Source organism: Callorhinus ursinus, unplaced genomic scaffold (assembly GCF_003265705.2).
Source record: "Callorhinus ursinus isolate GAN/ISIS: 27379988/994484 unplaced genomic scaffold, GSC_fseal_2.0 scaffold70, whole genome shotgun sequence".
Taxonomy (NCBI): domain Eukaryota; kingdom Metazoa; phylum Chordata; class Mammalia; order Carnivora; family Otariidae; genus Callorhinus; species Callorhinus ursinus.
In genome coordinates, this window is record NW_027397132.1 from 2,385,090 (window position 1) to 2,399,987 (window position 14,898).

A 14,898-nucleotide genomic window follows, 5' to 3' on the forward strand; every position below is an offset into this window, starting at 1 on the left:
CCCTGACAGGAGTCAAAACATGGCCATATTCCATGCTGCCTCCAGGTCCCCATGGGGGAGCTCTAGATGGAAAGGAGTTTGGGTGCTGGGTCTCTGTGACCTGTGGAGATGGCTGCAGAGGCCAGCCAAGAGCCCGGCTGTCTTTGCTCCTCCCCAGCACGTTGTCCAGCCCCCCACTGGGCCATTCCAGACCCCAGCTGCACAGCATGTGCCACTTGGGGCTGTGCCTCACCCTCCTCCCCCCAATTTCCTGTTGCAGGGGGACAGCTGGAGCTGGGGGTTAGGGTCTGGTGTTGCTCGGCGATCTGCAGCCGATCTGGGAATAATTTGAAACTAAATCCTCAGCCCTTTGGAAGCCTTTTATGAAATCATTGCAAGTTTATTAACAACAGCTGTGGCCACACATGATCTGGATCCCAGCCCCAGCCCCACCCCCAAAATCGCAGGAGGGAAGCAGCAGTTGACTTGGAATCCCCAGTCACCTTTTTACGGGGAGGAAAGTTAAATGAAGAAAAGTCACCCATCCTTCCTCCGTGGTCACAGGAGGCTGGACAGCAGGCAAGCGGGCGGCCAGCCATGGTGATCAGAAATGTTGAAGAAAATGGGCTCAAAGGGACTTTTCAAAGCTTTGGCAAGAGCAGCCTGAGGCCAAGCGCTCACACATCTATTTTAGGGCCCTTCAGCCTGTGCTGGCAGTTACTGTCAGTGTCTGATTGGCAGAAACCTCCTCTTTCTTGAACCATTGGCAGCTTCTCCATTTCCTCCTGTCCAGACCCTGCTGCTCAGGCGGAGCTGCGAAGCTTCCTTATTGAGGGGCAGGTTACAGAGTGGAGGTTTGGGCTGGTTTTTCTTAATTAAAACCTCTCTGGCGAACTCTACCTCACTTCCTGCCAGCGACTGCCGTGCTGAGTCTGTTTTGGAGAAGCCCAGCCCCTGCCATCGGCTTCGTGCCCTCGCCGTGCTCCCCGCCTCCTCCATGTGAAGCAGGCGTGTCCAAGTCCTCCAAGTCAGGCCAACACTTTGTGTCCTGCTGAGCTCAAAGGAATTCAGAGAGAGGAAATAAAACCTTCTTCCTGTTAAGATGCAACCCACTCATTTCTTCCTTTAAAGTATTCTTCCAGATCTGCGGGGCAGTGAGACTCCACACCCCATTCTGCTGTATGTATTCCTTTATCCTCGGCACTGCATTGGGAAAGCACTGGGCCACTGTGGGTGCTGTGCATGTTCCCTTCACAGTCCTCATTGCATCTGGTTGTGGTATGTGGGTTCCATGCCCAGAGTGGCCATGGGTAGTGATAAAAAATTGCTTTGGTGGTTCTCTTGCACCCTAGCCTGGTGTTTCATTATACTCAGTTTTTTGGGGGTTTTTTAAGATTTTATTTATTTGACAGAGAGCGAGCACAAGTAGGGAGGAGAGGGAGAAGCAGGCTCCCCGCCGAGCTCAGAGCCTGACACGGGGCTTAATCCCAGGACCCCGGGATCATGAGCTAAGCTGAAGGCAGACACTTAACTGACTGAGCCACCCAGGCACCCCTGTTAATACTCAGTCTTTTGAGACCCACCCGTCCTGGGACATCTTGACCGCTGACTGGTGTCTGCTCCCTCCTATTTCAGCCTAGTCTTGCTTATATGCACATTCCATGGATCTGTGTGGAAATTTTCACCAAGATTAGGAAGGGCCGGAAAGCAGACAGAGAATGGAAGTCATTCAGGCCTACTGGATCCATCTTTAAAGCCCATGCCAAAGGCCAGATGGAGGAGTGCGGAGGGGACACATCATCCTCAGTGGCCATTCACTTAGGCCTATTGGGGTGCCCAGCGCAGTGGCTGCCAACAGAACCATCTGTTCCTCCCCAGGGGGGGAGGGTGTGAAGGGGAGTTTGGGTCGAGGGTCCAATTTGGTCTCCAACCCTATAGAAGGCAGAGCAGCTGGAGGGGCCCTAACTGCCCAGGCACCCTAGGGGCCACCAGCCCAGAAGGAGCAGCAGGCTCTGCACTGGTCCCGATTTCACTTCTCACGACTCCATGATCTTCAGCATGTAACTGCTCCTCAGAGCCTGTTTCCTCGCTAGTAGAATCTCTTTTGGCCCCTCATGATTGGGAGAGACAGTGTGCGCGTGTGAACTAGAGCCGAACACAGGGAGGTGGGACTTGAGTGTGCAGAGCACAGCCTTCCAGAAGAGAACCTCGGGGGGTTTCTGAATGAGGTGGGGATACAAAGTGGGCAGTGGGCCAAAACATTCCCAGGAGTTCTCTCTGGAGAGAAATTACCGGTGACTTTTTTATTTGGGTGGTTTTAAACTTTTTTTCCCAAAATTGCTTTAATGTTATGAGAACCAAAACACTGGTCTTTTGTGGCAGAAAGAAAATTCCATGGGACACTGTGACATGCAAGTAAGTTGGTAGCCTCACAAGAAAGCATGTTAGGGAAATCTAGAAGTGTGTGTTTCCACTCTGGAGATGGGCTTAGAACGGCGGCCCAGTCAGAGGCAAGGGGAGACCCTGCCACTGTGAGCCAGTAAATCCTTTTGGGTCTCAGTGGTAGAGCCTGACCCGCACCTTGGGTTTCTGGCTCAAGAGGTGAGGTTTGTGGGCTCTGGAGCTCCTGACTCCATCTGAGGGAGAAGGAAAGAGGTCATGAGAGGGATCTGCTGCTGGCTTTGTCTCAGAGGCCAGTGCCAGGGGAAGCCAGACACTGACGAATGGATCTTTTTTAAGGGATAGTATGTGCACTTCTGGGTGAGCTGACCAAGAAAAGAATTCCCTAAAAATTTCCAGGGAAGTGACCCACTTCTTTGCTGTGTTGGCTGTTTTTCTTCTTGAATGGAAGTGTTATGATTTGCCCTTTTCTCTTGTATTTAGTGGAAAAAGGAGATTTCGGAGTTCTGCCCATCCCAAAGAGAAGGAACCCTCTTGTATTTCAAGGAGGATAAGATGTACTCGTTCTAGAACAAGGCAGGGCCTCTCTGACAGTGCTCGGGGCAGGGTGGGCGGAGTTCCAGGGGCCTTGCAGTCCCTGCTGCAGAAGCTTCCCAGTTCAGAAACCTGTGGTTTCTGCGGTTAAGATCTCCAGCTTCGAGAGTGGAAGGCCTGGGTTTAAACCTCACGGTGTCTGCATTTCCCAATCTGTAATAGGGGGATTCATTAATAGGGCCTAACTAGTGGAGTTGTTATGAAGATCCAGTGTCTGTGAAGTGCTTTTACAACAGGAGCTGGCACATAGTAAACCCTCAGTAAACATTAACTTCCGTTCTTGCTGTCGTTGTGCTTGGCACTTTGTAAAAGTGAGATCATTTGCTTCTCACAGTAAACCTGCTGTGAATGGGCTCCAGGTCAGGTTGTGGAAGGTAACAGGGTCCTCAAGCCCAGCTCTGTGGAGCCCCAGAACTGGAGCTGTTCTCATCACGCCAGCACCCTGTCCGTCAGGAAGTCAGGGCTGCTTGAAGATAAGACTTGCCGCGGCCGGTCGCTCTATCACGCCTGGATTTCCTGTGGGTGACTCAGCCCTTTCCGGGGGTGCTGGAGGTCAGGTACTTCGGTGACCTGGCCCCTGCACCCGGCTCTCTCATCTGCTTTCCTCCTATTATTCCCCACTTCCAGCAGCCTAGGTGTGTCCTAGATTTGCAGAGTGGCAAGCCTTTTTTGCAGGTGTCCTGGTTCGCCATGAATGATGATGCTTGGGGGCACCGAGAATGTTTCCCAAGGGAACTCACCTCCAGAAAGGCCTCGGGAGCCCATCTGTCCCTCGAGCCCAAACCCAGAGGGACCAGTCTTCATGTTTTATGTCAAAATCAACCCTAAAGCTTGCCACATTCACTCTATTAACATTATTTTTTTAATTATGGTAAAATACGTATAAAATAAGATTTGCCATTTTTAAAGTGTATGATTCAGTCTGCCTTCACTCTTGACTTGAGGAGCTTTAAATGCTTAAGAGAGGGGTGCCTGGGTGGCTCAGATGGTTGAGCGTCTGCCTTCGGCTCAGGTCATGATCCCGGGGTCCTGGGATCGAGTCCCGCATAGGGCTCCCTGCTCAGCAGGGAGTTTGCTTCTCCCTCTCCCTCTGCCTCTCCCCCTGCTTGTTCTCTCTCTTGTCTTTCTCGCAAATGAATAAATAAAATCTTTTTAAAAATAAATAAATAAAATAAACGCTTAAGAGAAATTGCTTGGGAAGGAACCCCTGCCCCAGATGAAGTAAAAAATCTTCACCTTAGAGTCTAACATGTTTGGCTAAAGATGTAATTTAAAAATATATTGAAAAGCGTTTTCATTGTTAGTTTCTAAACAGTGTCCTGTGATTCCAACCAATCGGAGGAAGTTGAAATCTGAACCATCTGATCCTTAATCTAGCTGCAACTGACAGTTTACTCAGTGGCCCTAATTAATACAGTCAGGAAGCCCAGCACCTACCCTATGAAGAAGCCACAGAGGCAAGTGTTGGGGGCATCTCCCAGTCTCTGCCACTTTTTCTTGAAGCTTCTCATCTTTTTAAAAATCTTTATTTCTGCTGTTTTTCATAACCTTCCTGCCTTTAATAGTTGAGCACTCTTCGCCAAGTCCTTTACATACTGGAGGTCATTCCAGCCTTACAACAGCCCATTTTACAGGTGAGGTATCTTGTGAGACTCAGACATTCAAGTTGCTTAGTGGAAGGTACCACAGAGCCCCTGCTCTCCCACCTGACAGTTTTCTGGGTAGCTTTTTTTTTTTTAAGATTAAAAATCTTTTTTTCCTGGACCTTCCACTGGCACCAAAATGAAGAGGTTTGTCAGCTCCTCCTCTAGATAATTGGTAGAACGTATCTTTACATTCACATGGAGACCTTCAGAGTGTGCCCACCAAACTGTACTGAATTATCCGAGCCCTTTGCGTCGGTTGGTTAGTGTTTCCTTCGTACAGGAATCCATTCCCTCCTTTGGAATTTTCACAGAGAGGCTAGATGACTGGGTCTTGGGGTTTTTATTTTATTATTTTATTTTTTTATTTTTTTTTAATATTTTATTTATTTGAGAGACAGAAAGAGAGAGAGAGAGCATGAGAGGGGGGAGGGTCAGAGGGAGAAGCAGACTCCCTGTTGAGCAGGGAGCCCGATGTAGGACTCGATCCCGGGACTCCAGGATCATGACCTGAGCCAAAGGCAGTCGCTTAACCAACTGAGCCACCCAGGCGCCTGGTCTTGGGTTTTTAATGGAGAATTTGCATGTGTTAACCTGGGAGACAGACATGGTGCCCTTGAGGGTTCTTCTTGGCACTTGGCAGCTCTCTCCTCTTCCTCTTGCTTTGTTGAGAACACCTGGCAGGGTGAGGCTGAGAAAGATTTATGTGTTAAGAATTTCCAAATGTGTTGGGCCACCTGTGGCCGAGTCGTTGGGCATCTGCCTTCGGCTCAGGTCATGATCCCAGGGTCCTGGCATCGAGCCCCGCATCGGGCTCCCTGCTCAGCAGGAAGCCTGCTTCTCCCTCTCCCACTCCCCCTGCTTGTGTTCCCTCTCTCGCTGATGTCTCTCTCTGTCAAATAAAAATCTTAAAAAAAAAAAATTTCCAAATGTGGTGTGCCTGGGTGGCTCAGTCATTAAGCGTCTGCCTTCGGCTCAGGTCATGATCCCAGGGTCCTGGGATGGAGTCCCACATCAGGCTCCCTGCTCAGCGGGAAGCCTGCTTCTCCCTCTCCCACTCCCCCTGCTTGTGTTCCCTCTCTCTCTGATGTCTCTCTCTGTCAAATAAATAAAATCTTAAAAAAAAAAAGAATTTCCAAATATCAGGAAGGATGCGGAATCTAGAGACCATTGAGTTAGTTCAGTTCCACCATTTGGCGACTGAGGGTTGGAGAACATGAGCGAATTTAGCAGGGTCTCCTGCTATTGCCCACAGCCTCCAGCAACTCTGTCCTAAGATTTTTTTTATCTACCAAACAAAGGGAATATATTACATAAATATTTACTTATTCCATCAGTATGACTTAGTCTCCTTGTTGATCAGAAGTTTAACCAGTAAACTTAGAACAGTGTCTAGCACTAGCAGGTGTCCAATACACGCTGATTAAAAGCTATTCCCGACTTGAGTCCTCGAGGTTCATCGTAACTATATGGTGAAATCCCTGACTGCTGTCTTGGCGGTGACATTAACGTGCTAAGTAAACACGCACACCGTCCTCCGCTGAGGTGGGACCGCCACACTCTCCACTATCCAGGGAGGGTGCTCTCTCCAGCTCACATGCTCTTTTCTGTGGTCCTCCGTTCACATTTCACAAGTTCCCTGGTGCCATCAGTTGGTCAGAGCTGTCACTGAAACTGTTCCAGCCCAGGACACACCTGGCCACGTGGGGAGGCTCCAATGCCTTGTCTAGGAAACACCTCAAGTACTGGGACTGCCGCTGTGCACCAGTGCCCTCCTCACACTTCTCCCCAGCTTGACTGCTCTTAATTCCTAGAGAAGCAGCTGGAAGACCCCAGGCAAGAAGCCTGCCTGTCATTCAGTTCAAATCCACGCAGTTGGTGATGTTCCACTCCGTTCATCTTGCTCCTAAACTGCTGTGCCCTTCCTCCTGCATGAGGGCCCCCACCCCGACCCCTGTTCAACTGGCAAGATGCAGCTCCTACAGCCCACCAGCTGTCTAGAAGCTAAAGGCCAGCTTCAGGGCTCAGCTGGCCTGAGTAGACCTTTGTCCACCTGAGGTCAGAGAATCAGTAAGACTCTGCTGGGCTTTGCACAAAAGGGGTGCGCTGCTCAGAGTTCATGGACTCTGGATCTGAAACTTCTCGGGCCATTGCTTCTCGGCCTTTTGTCTTAAGATCAAGTGTGAAACTTCTCAGGCCCTGCCCGCCCCCGACCCACCCCCTTCCCAAACCCTTGGGTTACCAGTCTGCCCACCCGAGCTGCAGAAGGTCCTCTGCCTACTTACTTTACAGCTGAGGGAACAAAGCAGGCTCCTGCCCCTCCCCCAGGTGGCCACCACCATGCACAATCCCACGCCTCAGCCACAGCATTTCAGGTGGGCTTCCTCAGGGGAGCCTCATCCACTGACGAAGCAAGGAGACCTCAGGGTCTGGGAATGAGTAGTCTGCTAACTGGCAGCAAGCTGCCCTCCGCTGGGTCCCAGTGGGGTGTCAGCACGGCATGGAGCTGGTTGGAGCAAGCTCACCATCTTGTTGCTCTTCTTCTAGGAAGATGATGAGAAGCTGATTGAGGAGATCCAGAAGGAGGCTGAAGAGGAGCAGAAGAGAAAGACTGGAGGCAAGCACTCCCCCAGCACGGGCCCCATGCCTGGAGCGATCCCTGTGGGGGCGGGGGGCTGGGGGTTGGCCCGGAGCACTCCTGCGGCTGGGGGGGGGGGGGGGGGGGGGGGCGGCTTCATGGCTGGCCCTCTGCCCCGCCGGGGCTGCCCAGGCATCTGTCCAGCTCCCTGTGGCAAGAGGCTGTGAAGGCGTAGGAGAGTTTCAGTATCCCCTTGATGGTCAGGGGTCCCGAGCGATGGGTTTGAGCTTAAGAGGCAGATAGAACCCACACTGGACTAAAAAGACAGTAGGCCCACCCTGGTCTCTCTGAGGTGACAAAGGAATGAAATGGAGTTTCTGGGAGTGGCCCCCAGGCCCTGGCTCTGAAGGAAAGTCTCCCATGGAATCCACCACCCTCCAGGGTGATCACTGAGTTAACACTTGACAGCTGAGGGGGGTTGGTGCACATGCACACGTTCATTGGCCTTATTGTGGCCTGGCCTCATGCTCTGGGCTCTCAGCTTGGGGCACGTGGGACTGAGGTCAGGATATGCAGCCCTGGTCCCAACCCACATGAAAGCACGGTTGGTTTTGTTTTCTGTACTAAATCCCATGTCCTGTTCAGAGAACACCTTCAAACGCATCGGGCCCCCCTTGGAGAAGCCTCCAGAGAAAGTCCAGAGGATTGAAGCCCTGCCGAGGCCCGTCCCACAGAACCTGCACCAGCCACAGATCCCCCCCTATGCCTTTGTGCACCCCCCCTTCCCCCTGCCGCCTGTCCGGCCCATGTTTAACAACTTCCCTCTCAACATGGGCCCCGTCCCAGCGCCCTACGTGCCCCCTCTGCCCAATGTGCGCGTCAACTACGACTTCGCTCCCGTCCACGTGCCACTGGAGCACAACCTGCCTATGCACTTTGGACCACAGCCACGGCATCGCTTCTGACAGCTCTGTGTCCTGCCTCCTCCCCAGAGCCCTGCCGCTGAGCAGCCCAGCCTGTGCAGGGCCGGGGTACCGTAGATTCCCACCTCGCCCCCAAGGCCATGCCTTCTGAATAGGGATTGTGCACTTGCCTCTCAGAAGGATAGGCTGGCTTTTTTCCTGCTTCTTCCTGGGAAGGGCTACTGTCCCTTGAGCGGCCGGCAGGCCAGTGCCCTCAGGTGCCTGTAAAAGGATTGGTCTGGCACTTGCTGGACCAGTGATAACGGGGCAGTAGGGCCTCCCTGGAGAGTTCCACTGTCCGAGCAGTGGTGCAGGGACCCTCACCACAAGGTAGCCCATCCCTGTCAGCCCTGTCCCTGCAGACAGTGATGAGGGAAGTGTTTGTGTCCGTCCCCTCCCTTCCCCCTGGGAGACCTCACAAGTCTCTCAGTTAACCACGTAGGCCTTCCTTACCGCAGTACAGTCTGATTGGTGATAAAGCTGAAGTCCCAGTTGGAGGGAGTTAGGGGGTTTGGAGAGAGCTAAGCCATCTGAACCATGTTGTGAAGGCTGGATTCTCCCCCCACCCCCACCCCAATACTGCAGCCCACCCAGAATGAGTGCACCCTGCTGCTCCAAATCAGTTGGTCCCAGTGAGGCGGTGGCAGAACCGTGTCCCCAGGCCTGGGGGCACTGCTCAGGGTGGGGAGGCTGCAGACTCTCTTCTCCAAATTCAGAACCCCAGGCCGCCACCACCGTGACTATTGAGGTCTCTTCTTGTCCTTGGCCCACTCAGATGAGACCACAGAGAGCCATCTCATGCTATCAGTTCTGTTTTGTAGTTTAAAGAAATACTTGCCATTTACTCACTTTGAACTTACTGGGTTTTCTGTGGGCTACTAGAGTTTCTCTCGTTCAGTCTCTAGAAAGTCAAATCAGTTACGCCGCACCAGGCAGCCAATGAGTGCTGGATGGTCCTGAATCTTGCCAAACAAAAGGTCCTTTCGAGGTGGCTGTGACAGGCTTGGTCGCTCTCCCAGGTAGCCCAGTTGTCAGGTAATGAGCAGCTTCTACCCTAAGGTTTGGTGGTGGCAGTGGGTTTCCATGGGGGAACAGAGGACCCAGACTACACCCGGCACCCACCCGTGGAGCTGCCCCTTCCCACGGCCAGGTGAGTCTAGCTCCGGGTCGTCACGGGGGTCCCTGCCCCTTCCCACTCACCTTTCCCTGTGCAGCCCCAGCCCACCCAAGGCTCTGCCCCATCACTAGCCACCGCTGTGCAGAGCAGAGGCCTCCACGGGGAGTGACCCTGCCTGGCTGCCCAGTATTGGTCTCTGTCACTGCTGCTATATCTCTGTCGTCTGTGGGGTTCCCAGAAGTTCCCAGCACCTGTGCACAGACCTCAGAAGGGTGAGCCTAATGACCAACCCCCCATCTCTAGGGACCATGCCCCAGGACCATGCATTCTTGTGTGCAGGCACCCACTGCCATCAGTTTCTCATGTATTTCAAGGATTAAAATGGAGAGAAATCTGCTAAATTGCCCATTCTTCCTCCTGCTTTTCCTCCAGGGGAGGGCTTTGCAGAGTCGTCTGGGCGTGGGGCGGGACACACGAGGAGGGGCCTGCACCTCCAGGAGCCTGAATGGCAGTGCCTTGGGAGAGCCCTGCTGGGGGTGTACTGCAGGGTACAGTGACAGGTTTAAGTACCTTTACAACATGGTCCCCGTGCATCCCCAAGATGGGGAGGGTCTCAGAGCAGTTGAGCTTCCAGCGGACGTCCCACCAAATGGACACACCAGAACCTCCTGGGCCCCCTGAGCCAGTTCATCCAAGGAGGGAACAAACCAGTCCACCTCTGCCCTGTAGCCAGGGCACAGGGTTCCGTGGAGTGCTTTGGGCAGCCGAAAGGGTAGGCCTCAGGTGGGTGGCATGTGAAGATCCCCTGGCACAGGAAAGGAAGAGACCAGAATAATTGGTTTCCCCCAAGGCCAAACTGAGGACTTGCCATTTGAGATGAATTCTGGCTATTTCTAGCCACACGTAGCTGCTAGGGATCTGAGGGCCTCCGGTTTCTGACGATCCTCCTTGAGCTGGACTGTGGAACAGCTCCCAGGCCCGCAGCAGCACAGTTGCTATTTGGGGGAAGGTCGTTGCCACGAGTTCTGATGCTAGCATGAGGTCTCACCTGTCTGTGAAGTGACTCTCTAGGTTCCTGTGTCCCAGAGGACCCCAGGCTTCTTGAGAAGCAGACTGCACTAGTGAGAGTTCAGGGGAGAGGGGGCCTTAATCCTCTGACAAGCCAGCAAGTGTCTGCAAGGTATGAGGACAGGAGACCCACAGAGACCAGCCAGTGGCAGGGACAAGGCAGGAATCCCAGAGGCAGCCTGGCACCTTACCCTCTCTGGGCCACAGTGTTTGCTCCCCCAAGCCAGAGACTGCCCAGCAACAGTCCTGTTCTACTTGCCTTAAACTGGAGAGAGGAATCTAGTATTTGCACTTAGCAAAAGATTTTAAAACCTAAAAAAATAAAAAGTGTGCATGACCTGTCACTTTGTATAAAAATAGCAAAAATGATTAGTTTATTAAATCTTTTTCTGTACCTTCTGGTAGTAAAATACATCAAAATAATTCTGTTTAAACTACTGTGTGTAAAAAGCCTGTATCATATGTAACTTGGACTTTTTGTAAATAAATGTTTGTGCACTATGTTCCGTCCGGTTTTGTCTGTCCACACGGCACTACCGGGCAGGCCCCCCCCGCCCCCATGAAGTTACAGGGGCTGTGCACACAGGCGACAGATCCCCGGGGAGCGATTGGGCCTACGTTGCCACTGCTCCCTGGGAGCGGACAGCTGCCGCCGGAGAGCTGCGAGGAGAAGTGAGACCCCCATCTCCCCTCCCCAGAAGGAAGATCAGGTGATGTCTCATGCTGACCCTGCTTGGGTGGCTACTGAGGCCCACTTGGGCACAAGGGGGTATTTTGTTGTTGTTTTTTGGCACAGAATGCCCTTCCAGAAAGTGCTCAACCCTCTTCCAGGCCTGGGCAGCGAGCCACCACCTGGCCTGGAGAGTGATCTGCAGAGGCTGGACCAGGCGAAGGTTGGGTGAAATGGGAGGAAGAGGGAGGAACGAGCTCGTTCCTCCCTCCAAGACCAGGAGATCAGGTTCCTGAGAACAGTGTGTCTGACTGGGGCCACCTCCCTCGGGCCCAGCCCTCCCCGTCAGAGTCCCCAGCAGCCCTGCTGTGAGCCAGGCTGGCAGACCCCAGCACCCTTGGGCTCAAACTGCTCAACGTTCTGATAAAACGTGGGCTCTCCTGCCATTTGCAGCTTTATTGAGTGATGAGTGTTTGTTTGTTTTTTTGTTTTTGCACTTCTGAAAAAAGCGTACTGAAATAAATCCAAGACAGAAGTTACCTGCATTCCCAGGGTCGTGAGTTCAAGCCCCATGTTTGGCGTGGAGCCTACTTATAAAAAAAAGTGATTCTGCACCTTTCAAAATGGGACTTTTCTCCCTTTGCAACCCGGAGCGCCCCCCGGGTCTGATTGGTTCTCTTTGTGCCATCCTGATGGAAGATTGGGGTGCTTCGCACTTCCTGCCGCCCTTCCACACCTCAGTGAGCACCCACTTGGATATTTCAAAGCATGTATTTTCCAGGAGCAGAGCTGTGCATAAAGGATGGGGGTGAGGGGCACTTGGGTGGCTCAGTCGTTAAGCATCTGCCTTCGGCTCAGGTCATGATCCCAGGGTCCTGGGATCGAGTGCCGCATCGGGCTCCCTGCTCCGCGGGAAGCCTGCTTCTCCCTCTCCCTCACCCCCTGCTTGTGTTCCTGCTCTCTCTCTCTGTCATATAAATAAAATCTTTAAAAAAAAAAAAAAGGGGGGGGGGTGTGTATTTCTATGTCTTTTGCCATATTTCTTGACAAAGCAGTGTCAGCCCACCCGTCCTGGGCTGTGTTCTCACCCTTCATTGGCACATCGTTGCCACGGTCCCTCAGCTGTCCTAAGACCTGTCTCCTGAAATCTGACCTCATGGGGACACTTGAATGGACACATCTTCCTTTAGAAGGAACTGCTGTTTAGGTCAGGTGCATTTGTAATTGCACTGTCCAAACTTACTTTCCATCCTTAAAGTGACATATATGTATACACATTGGCCACTTACAAATTTTTTTTTTTAAAGATTTATTTTTTTATTCATTTGAAAGAGAATGAGAGAGAGAGAGAGCACATGAGAGGGGAGTGGGAGAGGGAGAAGCAGACTCCCCGCTGAGCAGGGAGCCAGATGCAGGGCTCGATCCCGGGACTCCAGGATCATGACCTGAGCCGAAGGCAGTCGCTTAACCAACTGAGCCACCCAGGCGCCCCACAAATGTTTTAAAAGAGAAAAAATTTGAAAACACAGAAAAGGATCAAGACAAAAGTGCTTTGTTATCCGAAGGTAGCTACTGATATTTTTTTTTTAAGATCTATTTATTAGAGAGCAAGCGAGGCGGGGAAGGGGCAGAGAGAATCTCAAGCTGACTCCCCATTGATTGCAGAACCCAATGCGGGGCTCAATCTCACGACCATGAGATCATGATCTGAGCCGAAATCAAGAGTCACATGCTTACCCCAATGAGCCACGCAGGCACCCCTACTGATAATATTTTATTGATGTATTTCCTTCCAGGTCGTTCTGCTCTGTGATACATATATTGTCTCACAAAACCGGTAAACCAGATGTGCAGGTTTGCATCCTATCATGAGCATTAGCAAGGTATGAGCAAGGGCTTCCAAAATACCGTTTTTAATTAACTCTTCCTTTTAGAACCTCTTGCTGCAGGCTTGTAAGCCTTCTCTTTGGGCTTCTTGGGATCACGTTTCTGCAGGCTGGTGCCCAGCTGCTCCTGTCCAGCCTGCTGTTCTTTGTTCTCATGACCCCTGGGGGCATGTGGCCCCACCTAAGGCCCCATCTGTGGGTCTTCCCTCTCAGGATTAAGTCGGAAGCAACTCCTCTCCTTGCTTCCTCCCCCTTCATCAGCACGTCTTGGCAGGCAGGCCAGAACTGATCACCTCCTCGGCTTGGCTTTGACCTAGGTGATGCCAGTTAAGACCCTCACGAGAGGGGCGTGGAGCCAGGGCCACCAGGATCACCGGGACCTGCCTCTTCCCTAAGTGGGGGTGGCGCACTGGGCCCGAGGCCATTCTGTGGATTCTGCAGGTGCAGCGCTGTGGGGCCCCGGGGAGGATCACTGAACCCAGCTGCTTGAAGCAGAGTAGGGACAATTACAGCACCGAGAAAGCCAGAAAAGAGCTTGTTGTCAGGTCCCCTTCCCGCTGCCCTTTGGCATCCACTCCCAGAGGCGGGTCCGGCTTCAGACCCGGGCACATCCCCGGGTGGCTGCCCCTCACCACTCCACAGGTCCAGTCCCCCTGTCCACCCGCGCTCGGTGCATCTGGGACTGTGCCGAGCCCCGTGCAGGAATCTCCGGCACATGTGCCCCATGCGGCCGTGTGTGTGCCCCAGGTGGGAGCTGCCTGGGCTGGACCCGCCACTCGACTGGGCAACAAGAGGCGGCTGGGGACAGGACGTGGTCGGGGTGGCCCAGGAAGGCAGCATGGTGTCCGGAGCCAAGGTTGGGGCCCCAGCCTAGCTCCTTGTACTCGCCTAGGGCTTGACCACACGCAGGCTGCAGGGCTGGTGATGCTGGTGGTTCCTGGGAATCTGCATTTTCAACAGCTCTTCAGTGTTGGGATCACTGCAGGGCCTTGGCAGAGTCCTGGGGGAAGTTTGGGAAGAGGCTGCTGCCTGGCCTCCAGGTGGGGAGCCTGATGGGCGGGAGCACATCTGGGAGGATTCCGGAGAGTCCCAGCGGGGACTTGCAGAGAGAGGAGGCTCACGCTGCCACTCAGGCCCTGTCACAGCAGAGCGGGTGGAACGGGGGGCCAGGGTGCTCTGGGGCCAAGTGCAGAGGCCATGTCTCCGGTCCCGAGGGTGCGTCTGTCAGTGAGGCATCGGACTGCCGTCGCAGTCCTGAAGGCCTGTTTATGGCGCATTGGGCCAGGCCGAGGCCCCGAGCGCCACCCTGATTACAGGACAGGCAGAGGGGCAGCCAGGGCAGCAGGGGAAAACCATGGGCTGGGAGTAGAGCTGGTGCCCCCGCAGGAGGACCTGGAACTGGGCTAAAGTGCCCACCTGCAGGCATTCTCAGACCTTTCTCCAAACCTTGTTGCGGGCCCTCCGGTTCCTCTGGGTCCCTGGGAGCAGCACCCTGCGTCCGTGCTGTCCAGGCACTGTCCCTCCTTCCCTCCCCTCAAAGCCCCCTGCCTTCCCCTCCTCCAGAGCCAGCCTGCTCCCTGCTTCTCCGGTCTCTCATCTACTGCTGCATAAAACCACAGCCCACAGGGGCGCCTGCGTGGCTCAGTTAAGCGTCAGCCAGCCCTGAGTTGGGCTCCCTGCTCAGTGAGGAGCCTGCTGCTCTCTCTCCCTCTGCTTCCCCCCAACCCCCCACTCGTGCTCTCTCTCCCCTCTCTCCCCCGCCCTCTCCCTCTCTCCTTCCCTCTCCCGCTCTCAAATAAATAAATAAATAAAGTCTTTAAAAAGGGGGGTGGAGCACAGCCCCCGGTGGCAGCTTGGAAAGCCCGGAGGAGCTGATTCTGACAGCACTGCAGGTTGATGGGCTCAACCAGGCAGCTCTGCTCTCAGCAGGAGTTCAGCTGAGACTGCAGCCCCCAGATGGCCTCCCCGAGGGCTGCTCTGCCCCAGCCTCTCCTCACTCAT

At 53.6% G+C, this 14,898-nt stretch overlaps 1 protein-coding gene across 7 annotated transcripts in view; it reads left to right on the forward strand.

Annotated features, from left to right (window-relative positions):
* RNF216 (ring finger protein 216) overlaps positions 1 to 10,842 on the forward strand; it is a 153,556-nt gene extending 142,714 nt beyond the window's left edge. For all 7 annotated transcript variants that reach the window (XM_025863598.2, XM_025863602.2, XM_025863599.2 and 4 more), the window contains 2 exons: positions 7,164 to 7,233; positions 7,840 to 10,842. In XM_025863598.2, the coding sequence (XP_025719383.1) occupies positions 7,164 to 7,233; positions 7,840 to 8,159 (390 nt within the window). In that variant the 3' untranslated portion in view covers positions 8,160 to 10,842. The remainder of the gene's footprint in view (positions 1 to 7,163; positions 7,234 to 7,839) is intronic.
* The last annotated feature ends 4,056 nt before the right edge of the window (positions 10,843 to 14,898 follow it).